Source organism: Eubalaena glacialis, chromosome 1 (assembly GCF_028564815.1).
Source record: "Eubalaena glacialis isolate mEubGla1 chromosome 1, mEubGla1.1.hap2.+ XY, whole genome shotgun sequence".
Classification (NCBI taxonomy): domain Eukaryota; kingdom Metazoa; phylum Chordata; class Mammalia; order Artiodactyla; family Balaenidae; genus Eubalaena; species Eubalaena glacialis.
The window spans coordinates 161,957,431-161,975,831 of NC_083716.1; the positions used below are offsets into that span (position 1 = coordinate 161,957,431).

Consider the following 18,401-nt stretch of genomic DNA (forward strand, 5'->3'; position numbering starts at 1 on the left):
ATGTGAGTTCAGTTTTAAATAGGCTAGCAAGAAAAATGTCATGGAGAAGATAACATTTATGTAACAACTAGAATGAGGGAACAAGGTAAGGAATATTTAGGAAAGAAAATTATAGGCAGAGAGAAGGGCAAGTGCAAAGACCCTGAGGCAGGAATAGGTCTGATGTGCTGAAGGCACAGAAAGGAGGTCAGGTTGGCTGGATCAGAATGAATAAGAAGGAGAGAAGTAGAAGATGAAATCTGAAGTTACAAGGGGGTCCTGATTATGCAGGGCTTTATAAGCCAATGAAGGGACATTGGCTTTGCTATGATTAGAAAGCTATTGAAGGTTCTGAGGAAAAGTGTGACTTAATCTGACACTTGAATTTAACATGATCCCTCTGACTTCTGTGTTAGGAATCACCCTGGGGGGCAAAGACAAAAGGAAGTAGACCTTTTAGGAGGCTGTTGCATTAATTTAGGTGAGTGTTGATGGTGGTATGGACCAGGAGAATAGAAGTAGAGGTGATGAGAGGTGGCCAGATTCTGGTTTCGTTTTGGTGGTAAGGACAGTAGCAGTGTATGTGTGGTGAGGAGTGGAGGACAGCTCCAAAGTGTTTGTCCTGGGCGCCTCTAAGAAGGAGTTGCCGTCTACTAAGATGGGGAAGGCTGCAGGGTGAGCAGATTTGGGAGACCTGATTAGGAGTTCAGTTTGGGGGATGTTAACTTTGAGGTGTCCATAGATATCCAAATAGAGATCTTAAATAGGTGGTCGGATATGCCAGTCAGGAGTTCAAGGTCTGGAGGTCTGGGCTGGAGATAAAAGTTTGAGAGTCAGTAGATGGTATATAAACCCAGGGGAGTGGAGGAGATCAGCGGGGATAGACAGAGAAGCAGAGAGGTCCCAAATAACCCTGGGACACTCTGTTTAATGTCAGAGAGATAAGGAAAAACTAGCTAGAGAGACTGAGAAGCAGCCAGGGAAGTAGGAGCCAAGCACAGGAAGTATTTCATGGAGCAGAGAGTGGTCAGCTGTGTCTGGTGCTGCTGCCAAGTCAGGCAAGATGAAGAGAGTTGGTCATGGGCTCCAGCAAAGTGCCCATCATTGCTGGTACAGTTTCATTGTAGTGTTGGGGATGAAATCCCTGACGGAAGTGGTGTCAAGAGAGGACGGGAGGAGAGGAATTGGAGACCACGAGTGGTTGGAGTTTTGCTGTAAAAGAATAGCAGAAAAATGAGAGAGTGGCTGGACACTGGTTGTTGGGTCAAGAGAGATTTTGTTTTTGTTGTTTAAGGAGAATTTGCATCATGTTTTTATGCTAATGGTAGTGAATCAGAGAGGGAAAAATAATGATGGGGGAATAGGAGAATCGCTGGAGCATATACTGTTCTTGAGTAGGTTGGAGGGAATGGGATCAAGAACTCAAGTGGGGGGAATGGCCTTAGATAGGAGCATGGAGAGTTCATCTTTAGGAAGAAGTGAGGAGGGAAGACCCATATCTTTGTGGGTGGATTGACGTGGTGGTGGGAGCTTTTGGAAGTTTTTTTTCTGATTGCTTATGTTTTCTCGGTGTAATTGGAAATAAGGTCATGAGCTGAGAGTGAGTTTGGAGGAGAAGGAATAATTCCTCAATTCGGCAGAATCAAGAATGATTCTTGATCCCGTTATTGAACTTGCTTCATTTTATAGAAGGATGAGGTACCGCGCCTCAGAGCAAGGAAGGTTTTCCTAGGCTTTTGGTCTCGATAGCCATTGCCAAGAGAAGGGACCAGAGGTGGTGGTTGTCAACCCCGGCTGCACAGTGAAGCTGCTTAAAAAATTCAGATGCCAGGGCTCCATCCTTGAGATTCAGAATAAATTGACCTGAAGTGGGTCCTGGAGAATTGGTGTTTTTGTTTTGTTGACTTTTCCAGGTGATTTTGCCAAGCGGTCAGGATTGAGAATCACTGGCCTGGAGCCTTTTCATCATTTTAATGAAGAGGCACATATAGTTTATTCATGGAGAAGAGGAATATGGTACCTTGATAATAACATCATTCCTGAAATTTTTCGTAGAGAAATATGTGCAGACACTGATGTGCTAGAGACATAAGTGCATTTATGATGGTATAAAATCACATTAGGTAGAAACTTCAGGTTTTTGTTTTTTAATCAACATTGACAGTACTCTCAATTAACTCCTAATGCTTTGTTTTTTCCACATCCATTTCAGTATGGTTTCAACATGGTCATGTCTCATCCACATGCTGTCAACGAGATTGCACTAAGCTTGAACAACAAGAATCCAAGGTAAGCTGGCTTTGTAATGTACAAATCTGAATTGAACTAGGGACACCAGAGAGCTCATTGACAATCAAATTAGAGTTTAGAAACTTTCAAGCACGACTTTTTAAATTAAGATTGTCGATAGACTCCCTGGCTAAGTAGAATTTTCTTTTCAGCTATGTTACAGTTTTACAACTGGTGACAACTCTGGCCCTGTCTTCAAGCTTTCATTCCTCTTGAGGCCTGGTTCTCAGCATCCTTGCAAATTTAGAGCATGAAGCTTCCAGGTTGTCAGGACTGGGGCCAGGAGAGTCTTGATACAGACTTAGCCACACCACTTTTTGCTGAAAGCTAACTAAAACTACTACCGCTTGTCTACACTTCATTTGCAGCCTTTACACGTGTAGCTTTTATTGCCAAACCAAAAAAACAAACACAAACAAAACAAAAATAACTGCTCGCAGATTTCTTTTCATATTCACTTTCCTATAAAGGCAAGTGCCATATATTATTCATTTCACAGATTACCTCTAGAAGCCTGTTTTCGTCAATTTATTTTAGTTAGTGTAATTCATTTTCCATTCTAGTGCATTTCTGCATTTCACACTGTTACTCCCTTTTACCAGACCTCTCTGATAAAACTGCATATGTGAAAACTGTTAATTCAGTTGAAAAATATGATTATAAATTAGATCCTTGCAATGCAAACCCTAAATCCTATTTAAATGTTGGATTTTATTATTCATACTTCCCCTGATTAATGCTTTTGCAACTTTCTGATTGCTTCCTTAGTTTACTAGAATCCCAAGTAGTCATGCTTCTTTGTCACTGTCTTCCACTGAGGAAAGTCATTATTCATTTTTCTTAAGACAATTGATATTGTGGATTATCAGAATGATCTTTGTTTAGAGGTTGGCAATAGCTTTTATTCCAGAAAAAAGATGAAATACTGAAGTAATCGTACTCTGAAGTAACAGTGCTGTCCTTGACATTGTATTTGAAAACTTAGATTGTATCTCTAAGGTTTTCCTTCTAAAAATATTTCAGACAGAGTTTTATTTTCTTGAGTCAGAGAAAATATTCTTGTATTAGCACAGCTGTAAGCCATCTCCTTTCAGATCTCCTTTGTGGGAAGAAGAAGTGATGGAAGCTTGCATTATTGTGGGGATTTTTATGGAGCCATTGCAGATTAGCAGATTTGCAATGTAAGGTGTTGATTTCCGTTGATTTTGAACTTTTTCAGCAAATGTTTTATCTCTGACTCTAGAACCAGAGAAAGTGTTTAACCAATGGGTGGTTTTACTGAATATTCTCATGTTTCCTGTTGTCTTTAGCTCATTAAAAATACTTTTTCAACCACATTACACTGAGTCACTTGATGATAGGACTAAAAGACTTAATCTTCCCATAATTAATTTTCATTTGTGAGTAATTTGTAATCTTGGGAATAGGAAACATGCCTTCCAAACTTGCTACCCTAGATAAGCCACATGTATAGAAGTTCGTAAGGGTTTTAAAATGTATGTGCTTTAATATAACTATGCCTTAATTAGTAAAAGTTTAAAAAAATACATGGACAAATATTATCATATTCATCTTGGAAGGAACAGCGGACTTATCGTTTATTCACTTTCACTGATGTGTGTTTTTTTTCCTTGTTTTGACAGAACAAAAGCTCTTGTCTTAGAGCTGTTGGCAGCCGTTTGTCTTGTCAGAGGCGGGCATGAAATCATTTTATCAGCATTTGACAACTTTAAGGAGGTAGGATATTCTAGTTTTAAAAAGAATGCTCACACAAACATATTTGGACATCTTTGAACAGAATGATTTGCCTTTTGTGTGTGTGTGTATGTGTGTGTGTGTGCGTTTTATTATTGAGATAGAATTGACATATGACATACTAGTTTCAGGTGTACAGCATAGTAATTTGATATTTGTATATATTGCAAAATGATCCCCACAGTAAGTCTAGTTAACATCCATCACCATGATTTACCTTTTTATTTATTTTAGGGCCTAAGGGGTATAATAGTTAATTTTCTAAGATGTCACTGAGGGAGAAGTAATGAACCTAGTCTAAACAAATGGATGCATTAAGCTGTTTTTGGTGTCTCATTTCCAAGAAGAGCTAAAAACTATTTGCAGGACTCATTTTCCTTTGGAGAACAGAACAGCCAAGTCTGAAAACTGGTTCTGTTAAACGTATGTTGTTTTCATATGATTGTTACTTGAGCATCCACCTTGTAAATTTTATGAACTCTTTCGTCATAGTTACTTTCCTCAAATCATATGTGTGATCACTGCTTTGCTGGATGCTATGAGAAATCACTCAAATAACTACAGACACTGATTTTAGCAGTTTGTAATCTTAATCAGGTGATCTTGTCACAGGAAAACAGTAAACCAATGGACATGCATGATTGAAATGGAAACTAAATGACTACAAAAGAAGAAACAATTACACATAGATAATATGACACCAGGAATTCTGAACCAAAATATCAAGGCATCACAACTGAACTCATAGCCAGTTTCTCTTGGTGGTGGTGTGTAGCCTTACATAGCCAAGGAGGATGCCTGCTAGCTCCCCTGTAAGTGTCTAACATCTGAGGCTATTTTGAGGTGGGACATGATCAAAGTAATTGAAGGCACATGGAGCCCCAGATTACAATAGCATCAGCCAAGTTGTGCCTTTCCCTGGCAATCCCATTTGATCCCAGATGCTTCTGGATTAAGACCCAAACTGGATTAAAATCTAGATCTCAGAGGGACTTCCAAACTCCCTCTCATCTTTCCTGGGAACCTCTGGAGTAGAACTCAGCTAGTATTTATTGAAGACCTCCTATGTGCCAGGGGCTGTGCCAGGTACACACATGAAATCATTTGGTTCTTACAGATAAATGTTAATATCTCAATGTTATAGAAGAATAAAATTTCAAATACATTATTTGCTCATGGTCCCATGGCCAGATAAGCAGCAGAGCCAGGATTAAGATTTGGTGCTCCTGATCTTGAACTTCTGTTTCTAGTGACGTTTGGTCCCCACTGTGTGTGAATCTCCTGAGACAGGACCTAGGAGCCCATCCCCCTGCCCTAGCCCCTTAACTGGACTCACTACCCCAGCTGAAGGATGTACTAGTGGGCTGGCAAGCTTCAAAGATACTTCAGTCAACAGGGGAAACAGTCCTCCTGCCCCTTTATTTGCATTGCCTCCTTCCCCTGCAGTCACTGCCTTTAGATTTTGATATTATCCATTTTGCTAATGCCAGCCATGGACAGAACCAAATGTTGTCTTTTTATGTATTCAGCCTTAGTAGTGAAAAATATTCGGGTTCTAAGAAAATGATGAAGTATAGTAGTGATTCTTTAAATTCATATTCTGGCTTCCAAAACAAATAGAGTCTTTAGAGATAAGAATGTATGAGTGCTTGTCTGTGAATGTTTTTATATATCATTTACAGGACATAAAACTTATATTTATAAATAAGGAGATATGTGGGTGGATGGGTCTAAAATGAAAGTAAAACAGCATGTGAAGCTAATATAACTCCCACATCTTTATCATTAGATCATATTTTGAACATATCACATGCCAAATCTTTTCCACACTGGAAGCACTTACCATACAGTTATCAGTGACCCTTGTTATAATAAAAGTCATATTATAACAAGCAACTGATTATACTGCAGGTCAAATTATGTCCTAAAATTATAATTGTATAGAATCAGTGTTAATTAAAGCCAGTAAATCATGAGATGAATGTTAAATTTGTTTTCTCTTAGATAAGGTAGAGTGCCTTTCTTATGCATAATAGGCACAAAAATACTTGCAGGATTGAGTTTTAACTATCTGGTGTCAGAATTGTATATGGTTTAGCCATTTAGGGCATTGCGTGTGCTTAGTTGAAAAAAAAAAAAGTAATCCTGCTAAATCTAATAGCTGGCTAATAGTAAAGAGGACTAAATTTTCACTTTGAATTTAGAGCTTTAACCAAAATCTCCCTCATTTCTGTAATTCCTTGTGAATGATGGTGGGTGTTTAAGTTCTGATTTCTCCTTGGACTGGCAGTTGCATCTCAGAGAAAACAAACCATGTCACGTGGGAGAGGGGACACGGACAGAGCTGGTTCTGTGGGTGCTCTTGGCTTGCACTGACCTCAAGCTGTGGTGTTCATGTAGACAGGCCAGGAAAAGGATTATTCTAATAGCCATATGCAGGAGGCCAGGGCCTGAGAAACTGCATTCTTAGGGGTAGGTCAAAAGACATCCACTTATTTATCTGTTCAATCTGAGGGTGAAAAAAGTTAGTGTATATTGGTCTTGTTTTTTTTTTTTTTCTTTTTGTTTTTTTTTTTTTAATGTAATGCCACACAAAGGCCAGCATCTTTTGAATCTCTTCCTTTTCTCTTTTTCTCCTGTCTTTTTGTGGTTTTCTTTTTTCGTATACATCATGGTGAAGAGTATATTCTTTAATCATTTTAGCAAAATGTCAGTGGAATCTTTTGGGTTTAGAGAGGTTTGGGAGCCAGCTGTTCCTGATTAGGAAAAGTTGTCCTTAAGATCTCAGATGCCTGTGCAGATAGGATCTTGGTCAGTGAGAAATGCCCATTGAGCTGCCCATGGCCGAGAGAGCACCATACCAGCTACGGGGATCCTAGGGAGTAGGGTCAAGGAAGAGTCTTTGCCCTCAAGAACATTGTTTTTAATGCTTTTATCCCGTTTAGTAAGTGGGATTTCGTTCATCTCCTTAAGAAGGATGAAGGGATTATCCCTGTTTTCACTGGGGGGACTGGTGTAGGGTGATGGTGGGCTTCAATATCAGATATCAGTATCTATTTTGGCAGATAAAATAATGTGCATTAGAGTGCCAGACCCTTTGGGCTTGTATCACCGCTAGAGTGTAGCCAAGCATACTGCTGCAGTGTGGCACCAGATGCTAAAAGGATATTTAAAGACCACACATCTTAAGTATGTGGCACGATTTTTTTCCTCTCTACTTCTTGAGCCAACAAATCCATTCTGTCCTATTTGACTACCACTAATTAATTCAAATTTAGATTAAAAGAAAGTATCTTTTAGCTTTTGATAGATTTTAATGTATGATTACATTAATTTCTCATATTTCAATTAATATTCAGAATCCCAACCAGTGTGGTTTTCTATGTTTTTGCAAAGACATCTTATGCCATGTATCTTATAACATCTGTAGTACATATTTTAGAAAAATAACACTTCCAATTTAATGGTATCTGATGGTGGGAAGGATATTAATCGAAGACCTTGCTTTTGGTGGTTTTGGGGGTTTGGGCCTAAGCCTGACATCACTGAGCAAGCACATATATCACCTCAATGTATATGATGATAAATGAGTTTTAATTACATAAATTCAGATAGTAATCTTGTACCAAGCATGGTTTGTAACATGCCTTAAAATGTTGAGTGTAGTGAGTAGTTGAAGACTAAACCTTTAGTCATCCATTATGCTCCGTGAATTCTTTTCCCTTAAAAAAATTTTCTTTTAAATAAAGGGAATTAGCATATCTAGTTGTGATGCTGAAACATCTCCTCATGAAAATTTGTGGTTCTGAATTGAGGACCAGGGTGAGAACAAGGAGTCATCCATCTGTTTTTCCTTATTGGCTGATTTAGCCACAAGGAAGGACAGATTACCATCTTCCCTAAATTGATGCTTTCTTACTTACCTGGCAGTACATATTTATGAGCATTTGGTCTACCAGACAGAAAAAAGAATACGTTTGGAAGTAAAGATCGCTCTGTTGGTATTTGCATTAGTTCAGGGTCTTGTCTGCAAGAAGCAGAAACTGACTCTAGCATACAGAAGAAAGGGTTGATTGGAAGGATGTCAAGAAATGCACAGAGCTGACAAGAAGCCTGGAGAAACAGGCCTAGAAAATGGGTAGGCATTCCTAAAATATGGCTGGACTCTCAGACTGTGACCTTGAAGCCTAGCCGCCATAATCACTATTTGGGGTTCTGGTCATGCTTTTTCTTCTCTCTCAAATGACATGGGCCATAGCTTGCAATCTGCTGGGTCATAAAACTACACTTACTGGTTAAGGATCAACTGGCCCCATTTTGGAGTTAGGAACACTATATTTAATGCAGTTTCCCTTAAGAACCTTGAGGTCTCCTACCTAGACCTTACTCTCTTCAACTTTTCTTAGTCTTCCTACTTTTTTCTATTATATTCTTTGATATATCTGAGAAATTGCCTTGAAGAAAGTGTCCCCAAAAGTATGCAAAAAAAAAAAAAATGCTTGAAATCAAAGGGTTAAAGTACTGAGGCTGTGTAGACTCTGCAACAGAATAGCTCACTGTGACACTAGTAATAAAACCCTCTGGGGACTTTGAGCTACCACCTCCCCCAGGCAGCTGAGAGGTGCGCCTGGAATTCATCAGGATTCCAGATCGATTATAACTGTGTTCTCATCTGCTTCCAAAATGACAGCATCTGGCTTTAACAAATAAGCCTGAGGCCTGAGTTTGGTTATTAAAGGCCCAATGCCTTCCCACTTTCGACCTTCCAGCACAGATAGACGGAGCCTTGTGAAATGAGTCACTCGAGGCAACCAGCTCTCTTGTACACAGCACTCTTGGCAGGAGCCATTGTTTTTTTCACGTATTGCTAGAAGGCTTCCTAAGTAAGCTGATGTGGTTTAGCTACTGGGCATCTGAAAGCACTTGTGCTACACATTATTACGTTGATTTAAGAAGGCCTGTCAAGTTTTATTTACAGTGGGTCAAATTGGGCAGGAAGGAGAGCAGACATTTTGGTGTGCTTCCAGCATCCCTCAGAATTTAATCCCATCTAATCTAACCTCTCAAATATTTGAAGGGTGTAGGATTATAAACCCAGCACAAGCCATCCAGATAACTCATTCAGTGGTAAAATTCTCAACATAGAGGGCGGGATACTTAGTTTTTTCAGTCTCTCATTGAACTATAAGCAATGTATTCTCTCAAATCTCAGACTCTGGGAGTGACAGTTCTAGAGCATGTGCGTATTTCACCTTATCAGGCCAGAATTAGATTGATCTAATTCACCTGGACTCTTCTCCGGTCAGTCCATCTTCCTAGGATTGGAAAGCAAAGTCACCATGATTATCTTTTGGACTGTGTATTCACTGTGGCAGTTATTACTTGTTCATAATAAATTACCCCAAACTTAGTTTTGTTTTTTTTTTTTTAAATAAATTTATTTATTTATTTTTGGCTGTGTTGGGTCTTCGTTTCTGTGCGAGGGCTTTCTCTAGTTGCGGCGAGCGGGGGCCACTCTTCATCGCGGTGCGCGGGCCTCTCACTATCGCGGCCTCTCTTGTTGCGGAGCACAGGCTCCAGACGCGCAGGCTCAGTAGTTGTGGCTCACGGGCCCAGTTGCTCTGCGGCATGTGGGATCTTCCCAGACCAGGGCTAGAACCCGTGTCCCCTGCATTGGCAGGCAGATTCTCAACCACTGCGCCACCAGAGAAGCCCCCAAACTTAGTTTTATTAGGCTTATGGATTCAGTGTGTCAGGAGGTCAGTCTGGGCATGGCATGGATGATTGTCTTTGCTCCGTTGCATCTAGGGTCTCATCAAGGAAGATCTGATTGACTAGGGGCAGGGATTCACTTGGAGGCTTCCTCACTCATGTGTCTAATTTCTGGGCTGTGATGACTTAAAGGCTGAGCTCAGTGGAGCCTGTTAACCAGAGTGCCTCCATGTAGGACTCCATGTGGCTGGAGCTTCTCGTAGCCTGACAGCTGGCTTCCAAGAGGGAGTGTCCAGGAAGGAGCAGCTGCAGAGCTTCAAAGAGACAGAAATCACAACATGTCTTCTGAACTAGTCTCTGAAGTCATCAGTGTCACTTCTGCATTCTGTTGGTTCAGCTGAGTCACTAAGGCCAACCCAGATGCAAAGGGGAAGGCAATGACTTTACTTCTTGACGGTGGAGTGTGAGGGTCACAGTGCAGAAGAACATGTAGGTAGGAGGGACTCCTGTGGTCATCTTTGGAAAATACTGATACAATTCACCTCAATGACTTTTTGAGAATTTATCAATTTATCTCTAGCTGTTCCTCTTCTGTTTTCTCGCTCTTCTTCACCCAGCGTAATACTTGGTTTCTCTTCAGGACTGAAAACTGTATAAGCTTTTTCATTGGTGATAGAAAGGATGGTTACTACTTTGAAGCAGTGTACAATGGGCAAACAATATTTTGAGAGACTTTTCAGAGGAGAAAGGAGCCATTTGCATAGGATTTATGAGGCCCTGGTAATGAACTAGTTACTTCTTTATCATCTGTGTCTTTATCATGTAGTAAAGAAGTGAAGGCTGGTATCCTGCTGATCATCAAGGCATGAGTGATGCTAACTTACTGGAAAAAATTATCATGAATATTTGAGTGCCCCTATGTGTCAGAAACATTGATAAACACTGGAAATAAGAAAATAAATATGACCCTTAAGAATTCTGCCCTTAAGAAGGACCATCCCAATCTAGTTAAGGAGACAGATATTTCTATAGTTATCCTACTAGGCTGTATGAAGGTAATGCCAGGCTGTAGGTTTCTCCTTTACAAAGAGGAGAAACAGCTAACCAAGAGGAGGAGTGGGAAGGAGGGCAGATGTGGGGTCTGAGCTTTCTGGGGAGGCATCCTATAGGAAAGGGTGCCTGAGTTTAGGATGAATAAGAATTAAGCAGGTATATTCGTTACTTATCACTGCTGTAACAAATTGCCACAAGCTTTAGTGGCTTAAAACAACACAAGTTTATTATTTTACAGTTCTGTTGGTCATATGTATATAAAATAAGTCTACAGGTGGTATTCTTCTGGGAACCCATTTCCTTGCCCTTTCAAGTTTCCAGAAGTTGCTTACATTCCTTGGCTCATGGCCCCTTCCCTGACTCTCATCCTCTGGCCTCCTTCCTTTAATGACCATTGTGATTATATTGGGCCCACCCAGAGAATCCAGGATAATCTCTCCATGTCGAGATCCTTAACTTAATCATATCTGCAAAGTGCCTTTTACATTTAAGGTAAAAATTCACAGGTAACAGGGTTTAGGACATAGATGTCTTTGTTTACCTTGTATCTCCAGTCTTTTTTTTTTTTTTAATTTTATTTATTTATTTATTTATTTATTTATTTATGGCTGTGTTGGGTCTTCGTTTCTGTGCAAGGGCTTTCTCTAGTTGCGGCGAGCGGGGGCCACTCTTCATCGTGGTGCGCGGGCCTCTCACCATCGCGGCCTCTCCCGTTGCGGAGCACAGGCTCCAGACGCGCAGGCTCAGTAGTTGTGGCTCACGGGCCTAGTTGCTCCGCGGCATGTGGGATCTTCCCAGACCAGGGCTAGAACCCGTTTCCCCTGCATTGGCAGGCAGATTCTCAACCACTGCGCCACCAGGGAAGCCCTCTCCAGTCTTAAAGAAGGGAGGTGTGGGAAGAGAACAGGTGGGATAAGAAGTTAGGGGCAGGTCACGAAATACCCCATTACTTATTCCGGAGTCTTTATATGGCCCAGTGGCCTAATGGTCACAAGGGGCAGTGGCAGGAAAGGTATTCCTCAGTCTTCTCCAAGCATTGGCTGTTTAGATTAAGTCTCTCGGTTAGTAAAGAAATGGCTGTTACATTTTGCTGCAAAAGTCCGTTGGGTGGGCCCAGCGTGAGGTCACTTTGCCAGAGCAGGCTGTGGTTGGGGTCTGAGGTTTCTTTCAGACATTTTGCCATTCATATTTCTCACTCCTTGGGCCTCTTTCTCCACTGACAGTCGTCTGCTCCCTCAGCCGCTGTAGTCATTCACTTCTAGCATCTTCAGGACTTTCCTTTGATGTGGGCCTGGGAAAGCCTTTTTTTTTTTTTTTTTTAAAGGAAATACAGGAGATCAGGGCCCACTGCAAAACTGTGCACCTCCACCAGCTGCACAAATGCAAAGTCCCGGGCTGCAACAGCATGTTCTTGTCTGTTTGCAGTCGAAACAGACACAGCCAGAATCCCAACCTGCACAGAAGCCTAGCCTCCTCTCCAAGTCACCTCCAGTAACAAGATGGGGGACCACGTTTGCTCAGATAAGCATTTGTCATAATTCAGGAATAAGGTATTTCAAAGAAAAGTTTCTAACTCTGTTTAATTACCATTTGGGGCAAGTGAGGCAAAGAATATTTGAGTTGACTTCATAGTCTTCTACAGCAGGATGAGCCTAAGACAAGCCTTGTGAGAAGTTGTCATTGGGGTGGTGTTTCCTATTATTTTTCTTAGCCCAAGAGGTTTTTCACTGACATAACAAAAACTTGCAGAAACATGGTTTCCCCCAGATTTGTTTACACATTCCCTGGGAGAACTCCAGGTCTACAGGTTGACAGCAGGGGCCCAGGACCTGGGGGTGGCTTGAAGTGAGGCTTTGTAGTATTAAGGGTCAGTCGAGTGTCCTGGGACACAGACTGTCACCACGGGTGACACCAGGAGCCAGTCCCAAAGATCACATTTTTGAGTTCCTGCTTTAATGAGTCTGAAATCCAAACTGGAGTTTGGGAAAATGACTCTTTGAGACTATCCCTCCATTTAGATTGGAGAATTGCTTTTTCTTCCCCCTAAAGGTCTCATGTGTTACTCCAGGGAGTTCTCACAGGAAGCGGGTTGGCCTCTAATATGTAGGAACACGAATGTTACCCAGGATGTTAGTTCTCGGTCTGTAACACGCATTCAAGAAGCTAGGGGGAAATACTTCATGCGCTTAAAAATAGCGGTCTTCAATTGAATTTAAAATAAGTTTGCTAATATTTAACTTGTGCTTATGTTATGTGAGTGTTTGGGGTGAGTGCAGACATGTCACAGTGTGACCTCTGGGTCTCTGCTCAAAAGCAGAACGGGTGACAACCTAAACTGCAAAACCACTGCCCGTTTTCGTTTGGTGACCTTCGGCGTCTGTTCATTTAGATCCCTGTGGAACAAATGCAGGCATGATTCTGACAGGACCACTTGTATATATTCGGCCAAAGTGTTTAGAAAATGTGGTTCTGACGGTTGTTGTGCGCTTTCATCATCACTGGATCCCTCAGTCTTCACCCGTTTATAAATGTGTAAGGTTAGGATGAACTTTTGAATTTACATGGTAGAAAGAAAAGTAGGACATTATTGCCATACTGTATGTCTTAATGTTTAACTTATTCTGAAATATATTCTGTACCATTATACATGTTTGCTGTTGTAGAAAAGAAGCATAATAGGTCCTGTGAAAGGAGACCCTCTCCTGAAATTCAGCATTTACAATACCCTAAAAGCCCATGGTTGGGAAAAAGAAATGGATTTTGTATTAAAACTTCAAGTTAATCACCTTTTTAAACTCATGGTTGGTTTGAGTAATGAAAAACATCCTTAAAGAGAATTGGGGGAGTTATAAGAGATACTGTTCTTCTGACCCAAAGGTGAAAAAAGCCAATAACCTGTTACTGATTATTTCAACATTTAAAAAAAAATAAATGTGACAACTTAAAACTTGACTCTGCTTAAAGTGAGGTGTATCTTACAACTGTTTTGTCACCCAACTGTTTAATATTCCAGTGTCCCCAAAGTGGAAAAATTTGTATACAAATGAATTTTCTATGATTTAATAAAAATATATGACACACTTTTTGTTTAAAAAGGCAAAAAAAAAAAAAAATAATAAAGGAAATACAGGAGATAATGGTACCTGGGGCAGATTATCACGCTATCTGGTGAGCATTTGTAAAGATGCTTTGCTTCTCAACCTGACTTTTTTTTTTTTTTTAAGATTTAATTTTATTTATTTTTGGCTGCGTTGGGTCTTCGCTGCTGCGCGCGGGCTTTCTCTAGTTGCGGCGAGCCGGGGCTACTCTTTGTTGCGGTGTGCAGTCTTCTTGTTGCGGTGGCTTCTCTTGTTGCGGAGCACGGGCTCTAGGCGCGCGGGCTTCAGTAGTTGCGGCTCATGGGCTCTAGAGCGCAGGCTTAGTAGTTGTGATGCACAGGCTTAGTTGCTCCGCGGCATGTGGGATCTTCCCGGACCAGGACTCGAACCCGTGTCCCCTGCATTGGCAGGCGGATTCTCAATCACTGTGCCCCCAGGGAAGCCCCTCAACCTGACTTTAATTAGGCCCTCTTCTCTCTCCACAAGCCTGAGTGCAGTTTTGCACAAGAGGGAGCTTCCCCTTCCATTTCATTTGTAGCAGCCACCCTTTTTTTTTTAAAAACAGGGTGTTACCTCCTTGTTTTTATTAATGTAAAAATGCCATTTCTAAAACCTGTGCCCTCTGCCAACTGTAAAACAGTTGGCCTATGTGCCCTGATATCATATTCTAGGACAATAGCAACGAAGGACCTAGAGAGCAGGCAGCGAGAGCTGTGTGTTACTCTAAGGCCCCAGAGAACCTGAAGCAGAGGCGGGCACAGGGCCCTCCACGTGGAGCTTTCACTTGGGAGGTGTTTCTTTGACACTTAGGTGACGCTCTGGTTGCGGGTACATAAGGATGGTATAAAGCACTCTGCCGTGAGTTGGTATGAGAATTGGGGTCAAAACTCTTCTAGCTTTGGTAATATCATCACCAGAAACCACTGGAATGAGAGTTTCAGTTCCCGGTCAGGATATTTTTGCCATTCTGGCATTTTATTTCTGCAGAGTAAGGCTAAAGGATCTTTAACTGTAGGATTACCTTGGTTTCTCTTTCAGTGAGAAAGAACTGCCTCCTTATTCTCTGTCTCCCTCACTCCACCCTGACTTGCATAGTAAGGATACATGTTTTTTAAGTCTGTATCTTGGGACTTAAGTATACTTTAGTATTCTACATTTGTTCTAGCTGTTTTCTAAGTCGTTTTAAATAAGTGGAAATAGAAAGAATTGTTTTTAAATGTCAGTAGGTTATAGGTTATTATTATGTTGTTACAGGTTATTTCAGTTGTTATTAAGTCCAGTGCTAAGCAGTGACTAAGCCAAGGCACAGGACCACATCAACCATCTTACTAAATAAGCTTCTAGTTTCAAACAGAGCCGTTAAAATAATTATGAACGTGCTTGTGCTAGATATGCTAACTAGGGAAATGATAAGACAAATCATATGTATATCATATGTATGCATCTATGTGTATATATATGTATGTGCATGTATTATGAGTAACAGTGGAAAGATGTATGTATGCGTAGTAATGCCCTAAAGGGAAACCAGTGAAAGGGTTTGGAGTGGCAGTGTTGCTTCTAATTTGTATGTGTGTTTATTTCTACTGCTTGTACTGTTTGGGAAGTAACACTTTGCCTAGTGTGGCTAAATGTCCCTATTGTGCAGGGTGAGACTTTCCCTTCCAGGAACATTTCATTGGACTTGCTTTCTCTTGTACTTTCTAAAGATGTTCAGTTATCTTTTGTGTAACATCTCTCCAAAAATAAAGGCACTGATCATTACCACTTCTTTTCAGAACTAATAAAGTCAGAATTCTTTGGAAGTTCTAGGGAGTTGTTGAGCAAATATATTTGTTACCAGGGAAAAAGCACTGTTATAAGATCAGGAGAGTTTGACAGAAAATAAAAGGCATGATTTTTGTCCCACAAAACTACCATTGCCTTGAAAAAGACAGGACTGACTTTAATAGGTATTTAGTTAAGGACCAAATGTGTGCTAAAGTTAACAACAATTCAAAACTTTTAGAATCGTGTTTATGGGTATTTTTATTCCCTGTTATAATTTAAGCTAAAATTTTAGTTGCTTTTGCCAATGAATATGCTTATTGAGCTTGATTCCCTGTATGAGTCAAGTTCAAATTTCATTTGAAATTTAGATACTTATAAAACATAAGAATATTTTTTATTTATTTGGGCTCCATAGTCAATACAGAAGGGTTTTGTTTAGTTTCTTTTAAACTAGCAAACAATCATCTTCAGAAAGAAAACACGAGCAACGTTCATGAAACTGTTGCATTTTATTCCACATTATAAACATTAGCTAGCATATTTGTTAAATGTATTAAAAAGACATATGCATATATAGAAAGAGTAAGGCTACCATTTATTGTTTGCTGAGTGCTGACAGGCTAGCATATATTACTTTAATTATAAGCTCTACCCTGTGAAATAGGAATAAGGAAAGAGAGGTTCAGAGTAAATAGGCCTACTAACACTTTAGTAACAGGCAGGTTTGGAGTTTTTACCCAGATCCATTGAACTCCAAGGCTCCGTACTTGGAGTCAGTGTTACATAACATATTGTCACTTATCTAACACCTTCTACACAAGTTGATACACACCCTCGATCTTCTACTAAAAGGCAAACAAAACAGTTACTGACTGGGTAGATTATTGGAGTGTTTGAAGTTATTAGTAAAAGCCAGGACAAACTGGGCTGTTTGTATGGGGCCCAAAGAGAGAGGATCGGTCTTGAGCACAGTTACAAAGGAAGAGACTTGATTTGGTTGGTGGAGGTGACTCTGGGAACAGAGGAAGAGATGGGCATGAAGTCTGTCCTAGGGACAGTATATGTCAGAATAAATGTGCTAGCGACAAGAAAAAATATTTGACTGGGGCCCATGTTACAAAATAAAGCACGACAGGAGGCAAGCACGATTAAGGTTCTGATGAAGAGTGGAGATTCAGAAAATCTTCACTGTGATTTTTTTTTTTGACTGTGCTGTGCGGCATGCGGGATCCTAGTTCCCCGACCAGGGATTGAACCGGTGCCCCCTGCATTGGGAGTGCAGAGTCTGAACCACTGGATCGCCAGGGAAGTCCCTTCACTGTGATTTAAAGAAAAAAAAAAAAGAATCTCAAATGGAAGACAGATAAAAGTAGGAGGGAAAAGAAAAATGATAAGGGAAGCAACTAATACTTATGTAGTATTTTACAGTTTATAAAGTGCTTTTATATCTACTCCATTTGATTCTGTGGAAACCTGAGAAGGGCATTTTATGTAATTCTGATAAATCTTAAAAATTATCAACATATGCATAAAAAACAGAGCAGAGAGATGCTGGAGATTGGAAGATAGGCAGGTCAGGCATTAAATGACTGGGCCCTGGACCAAATTTGTGGCCATGACAATGGGTGTGAAACCATAAAATTGAAGAAAAGTCAACAAGAGACAGAGTGATCCACTGAATATGGGGATGGACATAATTGGAGAGCAAGAATCTATTCAAACAGCATACATTTAATTAAGAAGAAGGAAGCACAGCCACAGTGAACAAATAAGATCTGGGAATTTTTTTTCGGGTGAAGAAAATTAACTTTGATTTTTTATTAAGTTATTTTTTTTTTTAAGTGATGGTAAAATGTCCAAGGTCAGATTCTTAGTTCTGAACTGAAGATAATGACTGAGAGAACAGGCTTTAACAGAGGTGATTGGGAATTGTGTGTGTGTGTGTGTTTTCCAAGTAGAGAATAGGATTGTACTAAGGAGTTGAACTCCAAAGGGCACCAGGCTAGAATGAGCTAGAAGGATGCTCAGAAGAGCCTTTGTGCTTTATGAAGTACACAACACAGAGGTAGTCAAGAGAAGAAGAGGATACCTGGTGGGTCTGGTATCTTGTGGTGCAAGTTCTTGCTTTAGGTGACAAGTTAGTCAAATTATCTCTATATCCCTTCCAATTCTACAGTTTTATGATTCTATGTAAAATTTTGCCTACACGTGCCTATGTAATATGTATATTCAAAGCGTTCCAGCTGAGAAAGATAAAGCGCTTCTTTGACTACAGATATAAAAGCAAGGTACCTAGATAACACAATGATAGGTACAAAAATTTATGAACACGAACAAAAAGTAATGTGTGCAAGGCCATTTGGTAAGATAGTAACAAGCTTAGGATAGAAATAGATCACTGTGGTTTTAGGCTACACTGTGATTTTAGTCCCTAGTTCCCTTTTATAACTGCCTGGAAATGGCTGCATTAGTCTCTAAACCCAGATCTCACTTACATAGTCAAAGGAGTTTGCTGCTTCCCTAACCAGGAAGTGAGCTGCGTGTGCTGGGCACACTGCGGGTGTGCCCCTAGGAAGGTCCAGTCTGTGAAAGCATCCAGGCTTGGACAGTGTTTCAAAGGCTGGGCTTTTGAGTCATTGTTAGGCTCTTCAGCTCCTGCCCACAGTAGGTCCATAGCCACAGTGGTGCATGTGGCTCCTGCCCAACTCTTTCATGTTATATATGAGCATGAAGTTGAACTCTCGG

At 40.5% G+C, this 18,401-nt stretch overlaps 1 protein-coding gene across 4 annotated transcripts in view; it reads left to right on the forward strand.

Annotated features, from left to right (window-relative positions):
- FMNL2 (formin like 2) overlaps window positions 1-18,401 on the forward strand; it is a 309,918-nt gene that overhangs the window by 244,213 nt on the left and 47,304 nt on the right. For all 4 annotated transcript variants that reach the window (XM_061183889.1, XM_061183903.1, XM_061183895.1 and 1 more), the window contains exons 8-9: window positions 2,192-2,268; window positions 3,912-4,005. In XM_061183889.1, coding sequence (XP_061039872.1) covers window positions 2,192-2,268; window positions 3,912-4,005 — 171 coding nt within the window. The remainder of the gene's footprint in view (window positions 1-2,191; window positions 2,269-3,911; window positions 4,006-18,401) is intronic.